The 4,877-nt window shown below is 56.3% G+C and overlaps 1 protein-coding gene across 1 annotated transcript; it reads right to left on the reverse strand.

Annotated features, from left to right (window-relative positions):
• Window positions 1-3,767: 3,767 nt before the first annotated feature.
• On the reverse strand, window positions 3,768-4,364 carry LOC147984257 (uncharacterized). The gene has a single exon (XM_087541030.1). It carries the CDS (start codon window positions 4,362-4,364, stop codon window positions 3,768-3,770), a length of 597 nt encoding a protein of 198 aa, XP_087397156.1.
• Between the last annotated feature and the right edge of the window lie 513 nt (window positions 4,365-4,877).

The following is a 4,877-nucleotide window of genomic DNA, read 5'->3' on the forward strand; positions in this document are numbered from 1 at the left end:
AATCTCGGCGACGGTAGTGGAAGACGTTTTCGTAGGGGTTCAAGTCATCGGTAGCGGTACTTGATGAATCCCAAAACGGTCTTAGGCGTCTTCGCGCGTAGGGGTACTTGGCGTTTCCGCGTCGTCGGTCTTGCCGGTCCCAGACTCGGCAACCTAGTTGTACAAGAGCGTCATCGGACTTGTCGAATCCAAAGTCTTCGAGGATCTTCGTGTAGCTGTTCATGTCGTAGTCGGACTTGGCAAAATGCACACCGACGGTAGTGGAACTTGCGTCGGTCATCGTGGTACTAGGGCCCTGATCTTGGCGTGATCCCAAAAAGAAGACACGACGTTGGGGGAAGACCCTAAAGTGCTCCCGGAGTCAAACGCAGGGTCGTGCGCAGCGGTCGAGGAACTGCTGCTCGATGTAGGGGGCTGGCGAGAAGGGACCTGCAGGTCATCGGGGCTTGGCGCGCCGGCAACAAAGGACGACGAGGTGGCGAAGGAGGAGCTCTGCTCCGAGGAGCTGGTTGCCGGTGGCGCGACGGACGGCAGGGTTGAGAAGGAGCAGGGACTCGCCAGCAGGGCAGGAACGAGGTGAAGCGGGGTCGGTGATGATGTGCAGAAGGACGGCGAGGTTCGACGACGGTGCATGGGGTCGCGCTGGCATGGGGAGGCGCTGGACTTGGGCTCCAGCGGGAGGGAGGAGGAGGCACAAGAGGTCGAGGCCAGGGCCTCGGGGCGGAGCTTTGAGCTCGGCCGGCAGCGGCCATGGAGAAGGGCGGCGCTGAGGCAGGGTGCGCCGGGCTCTCAGACTTGAGCGGCGGCGGAGGTTGGTGGTGCTTGCGGGGCAGCGGAGGTCGCGGGCTGGCAGCGAGGAAGAGATCGATAGGAGGGAGAGACCATGGGGATCGAGGAGCTGAGCGAGGGGGTCGGGACGAAGGGTGCACACGAGGAGGAGAGATGACGGCGCTCGGTAGGGAGATGGGGATCGAGCAGGAGGCTCTCCCCTGGCGCTAGGGTTAGCGAGGGAGAGAGCCTGGGCTGGCCTTTGGTCGCCTGGAGGCCCAGCTTGACCTTGGGCCACTTCGGTGGGAAGGGAAAAGCCAGGAGGCCTGTCGGTCTGTTGGGCTCCTTTCTCTCTCTCTCTCTCTCTCTCTCTCTCTCTTTCCATTTTAGAACAAAACAGAAAAAGAGAAAGAAAAGGTAGGGGTGGAATCTAGGCATGGGGATAATTTTCACGGACTCGTAAAAATGTGCACGGTCCACGAAAAATAGGAGAGGCATGATTGAAAGATGTAATTCAAACTCATTTGAATTTAATTCAAATGGGTTTGAACTAGGGCTTGGTTTTAGAAGTGTCCAAAAATGTTCGGATTTTTGGTGGAGCTCCGGAAAATGATGAAAGAATAAATGGCAAGGTTAGAGAGTCAACACTTGAAGAAGAAAAGGCCAAGGGATTTAATATGCAAGTGTGTTAAGGTGAATTCCAAATAAATGGAATATTTTATAATAGCTCCACTAATATCGGGAGGATATGTTATAAAGAGAAGTCATCCTTCCCTCGATTTAAATGGATCGAAGATCCGTACAATTTATTTAAAAGAGTTTTGAAACGGTTGCAATATTAATGGCATGATGACATGATGCAATGATGAATGCAATGAACCAAACAAAACACACGACGAAACCCGGAAACCCTAGAAGGCATCTCAAGCTCCGGTCTTGGGGCGTCACATGAGCCGCCAGCTCCGCCTCCCGACGCGCCCTGCCCTGATCCACCAAAGTCTGAGCATCGACACCACCGCACGCCGGGTCATGTCTATGAGGTTGGTTATGGTGTTGTTCACTACTTGAAACTGCTGGCGAGTCAATGTGCCCGCTATAACTCTGGCTTGGCCGAGGGGTTGAGTGAATCTGTTCATGGCTATACGAAGCAGCCTGTTGAGCCACGACCGTCTGAAGAAGTTCTCTAGCCCTCCACGTCTCTATCGCAGCTGGAGATTCGCCTTCCACTGGAAGAGCCTCAATCGTGATGCCGCAGCAATCATGTTATCCAAAGGGTTAGAATAATGACCCGGCGGTGTCGGAACATGCTGAGGCGGAGTCACATCCAAACGAGGCGGATCCAAAGTACGCGGCTGAACCAGTGCTCCAGTCATGGGCGCCTCAATCTCCCGGTTCACCACGGGCGGGTCACTGGTCCCTGCCCCCGGTGTGTTCAAAAGGTTTCTCGCATCGTACTCCAGAGGTAAGCGACTCTGGTGTCTCCTTCTCATGACGGCATTTGAAGCGTTTTGATCCAAGGTAAGTCGGAATGACTCTGCCTGAATCCGTTGTGCCTGAGTGTCCAAAGCAGCTCGCTCCGTGACCATCCTAGCGTTCTCAGCCGCCAGCTCTTCCTTGGCTTGAGCTATCTCATCTCGTAACTTCGCAACATCCACCTTATGTTGTTCTTGAGTGTACGGGGTTACCTCCACCCCCATCAAAGTCACCAAAGCCTCCAACAACTTTATCAAAATCTGAGCCGGCGGGCGCGCAGAGCCGCTAGCACCAGCCGTCGCCGCAGCCGTTGAGCTGGAGGTCATGGCCACGGCGATCGTTGAGCCAAGCGCCGGCTGTGTACCGTCCATGAAGGTCGCAACCCTGTTTGGTGGCTCATAGGGGTCTGGAATACTATCACCATTGGAACAACCCCCAAGTCGGCCATCCTGCAGTTGATATATTGAACTGGTCTCACCGGTTGACGATTCACCATCCGAGTAGATGGTCGGTTCACCATCAGACGCAGATCCTTTCTCAAAGTCCGCCCCATGGATGAAACCAACAAAGGCACGCTTCACAGCGGCTTGAACCTTGGCAGGTCGTGCACGCTGAGCCGTCTCGATGATGTCGGTGCAGATGTCCGGCTCAGGGCCCGATTCGCCGACCTTGTCAATGAAGACCTGGATTCCGCCGAAGGGGACCCGGTACCCATACTGAATTGAGCTGGCCTCGGGGCCCCAGCCAACGTCGTCGATGTAGAGCTTGCCGTGACGACTCTTGGTCATCCGGCCCACAGTGTATCCCTTGATCCCTGTGAAGTTTCCCTTCAAGAACTCGAAACCACCGTGCGCTGGCCCCATGGTGGGTGACAACTATCATGGACTTAACACGGCAGATGCCCTAGTGAAAGGACATGGAGCCATCGCAACTAGGTTAGCTTGAAGAGGTTAAACGGGACAAAGGACACGAAGAGTTTACCCAGGTTCGGCCCCCCTCAACGAGGTAAAAGCCTACTCCTGCTTTGTGTTGTATTGCTAGGGTTTCGATTACCAGGGAGCGAATACGCTTGACCTAGCTCTCGATTGTTTGTTACCTGTCCTCAACCCGCCGTCGGGTCACCCCCTTTATATACACAGGTTGATGCTCGGCGGCTTACAAAGTCCCGGTCGGCTCATACACAGTGTGTCCGGCTCGGTAACCAACTAAGCTTGCCTTACAGCATCTCCAACAGCCGCGCAACGTGCCGCGTGCTAAAAACTCATTTGCCGCGCGCCGTTCACCTGGTTTGGCGCGGCCGGCGGCGCTGGCTCCAGCAGCCGCATCAAAATTGAGCGCGCGCGCGTAGCTCCAGCGGCCGTGCTAAAATGCAGCATGCGTAAACATTGCGTACATTTTTAAAACGATAAATAAAATTCATAGATAGAAAACAATACATAGATATTTTACATAGTTCCATAGCATAGATAGATAGATAAAAAACTACAGTGCAACAACATAAAACTACTAGATAGTGCAACTACAGCCTACTCCCAGTCGTCGTCACCATCATCATCATCGCCATCCTCGCTGGTCTGGTCCGAGGTATCGAGCCACATGTCCTCCCAACGATCATCATCAGACATAAAGATCGTCTGCCCACCATTCTGAACGATATCGCACCGCGATATCGCCAGGGCCTTCCGCCGACGCCTGTCCAACCACTCATCGCAGCGCCTTTGCGTCTCCTGCTCGCGGCGCCTTGCCCAGTAGGCTTGCTCATAGGTGACGTCCTCCGGGTGGCGCCGGCGCCACTCCACCATGACCCGCTCGTCCTCCTGGGCGACGAGGAGGCGGCGCTGCCGCTCAGCATGCTCCGCACGGTCTTGTGCCATGTTAAGACGAGGCGGCGGGACGACATCCACCACCTGCTGGAGCGTGTCCACGTCTTGGAAGTTCATCTGCGGGTGCGGCCTGCCTAGGTGCCACGCCGCCGCGTCGTATGCGCGGGCGGCCTCATGCGCCATCTTGAAGGTGCCAAGGCCGAGCAGGAGTTCGCCAGACCGTATCTCGGAGTAGTACTCGCCGTTGGGGCGCTGGCGGACGCCGCGGTAGCCCGACGCTCCTCGGCGGCACGGCGGCATGGTGGCGCGTCGGTGGCGGGGCGCTGGAGCGGTGGAGGCGCGTGTGGCAGCGGAAGCAACGAGGAAACGATGGAGGCGCGTGTGGCAGCGGAAGAGGAAGCGTGTGGAATAGGCGCGTGGCGAGCGCCGCAATTTAAAGGCGTACCGAAAGCGGTGCGTCAAAAATAGCGCGCGAGCTGCCGCCTTTTCCCGCGCGCGCCCAAACGGTTCCCACGCACGCGAGTTCCCCGCCACCGCTGGAGCGCGCCGAAACGTCCCGCGCGCGCTAAAAACTCGGTTTACCACACGCACGCCTTTTGGGGCTACTGTTGGAGATGCTCTTATACAAGTTATACATGTGGCGGTTCATCCCCTTGGGCCTCAAGTCGCCTCTGGGTCTTGTGCCGTCCATAGGCTTGCTATGACCTGCCATCTTTATTGATAAATCACCAGCGGTATGACCCAGCCCCTCCTGGGTGGTTCACACCCAGTAGTTATATCCCCAACAGGCCGCGAGGTTCTCTTCCCGAGAGG

Source organism: Triticum urartu, chromosome 2A (genome assembly GCF_056163025.1).
Source record: "Triticum urartu cultivar PI428250 chromosome 2A, HENAU_Tu73, whole genome shotgun sequence".
NCBI lineage: Eukaryota > Viridiplantae > Streptophyta > Magnoliopsida > Poales > Poaceae > Triticum > Triticum urartu.

What these genes read in the sequence shown, in the direction of transcription:
- LOC147984257 (XM_087541030.1), bottom strand. Translation starts at nt 4,364, where the DNA reads ATGCCGCCGTGCCGCCGAGGAGCGTCGGGCTACCGCGGCGTCCGCCAG.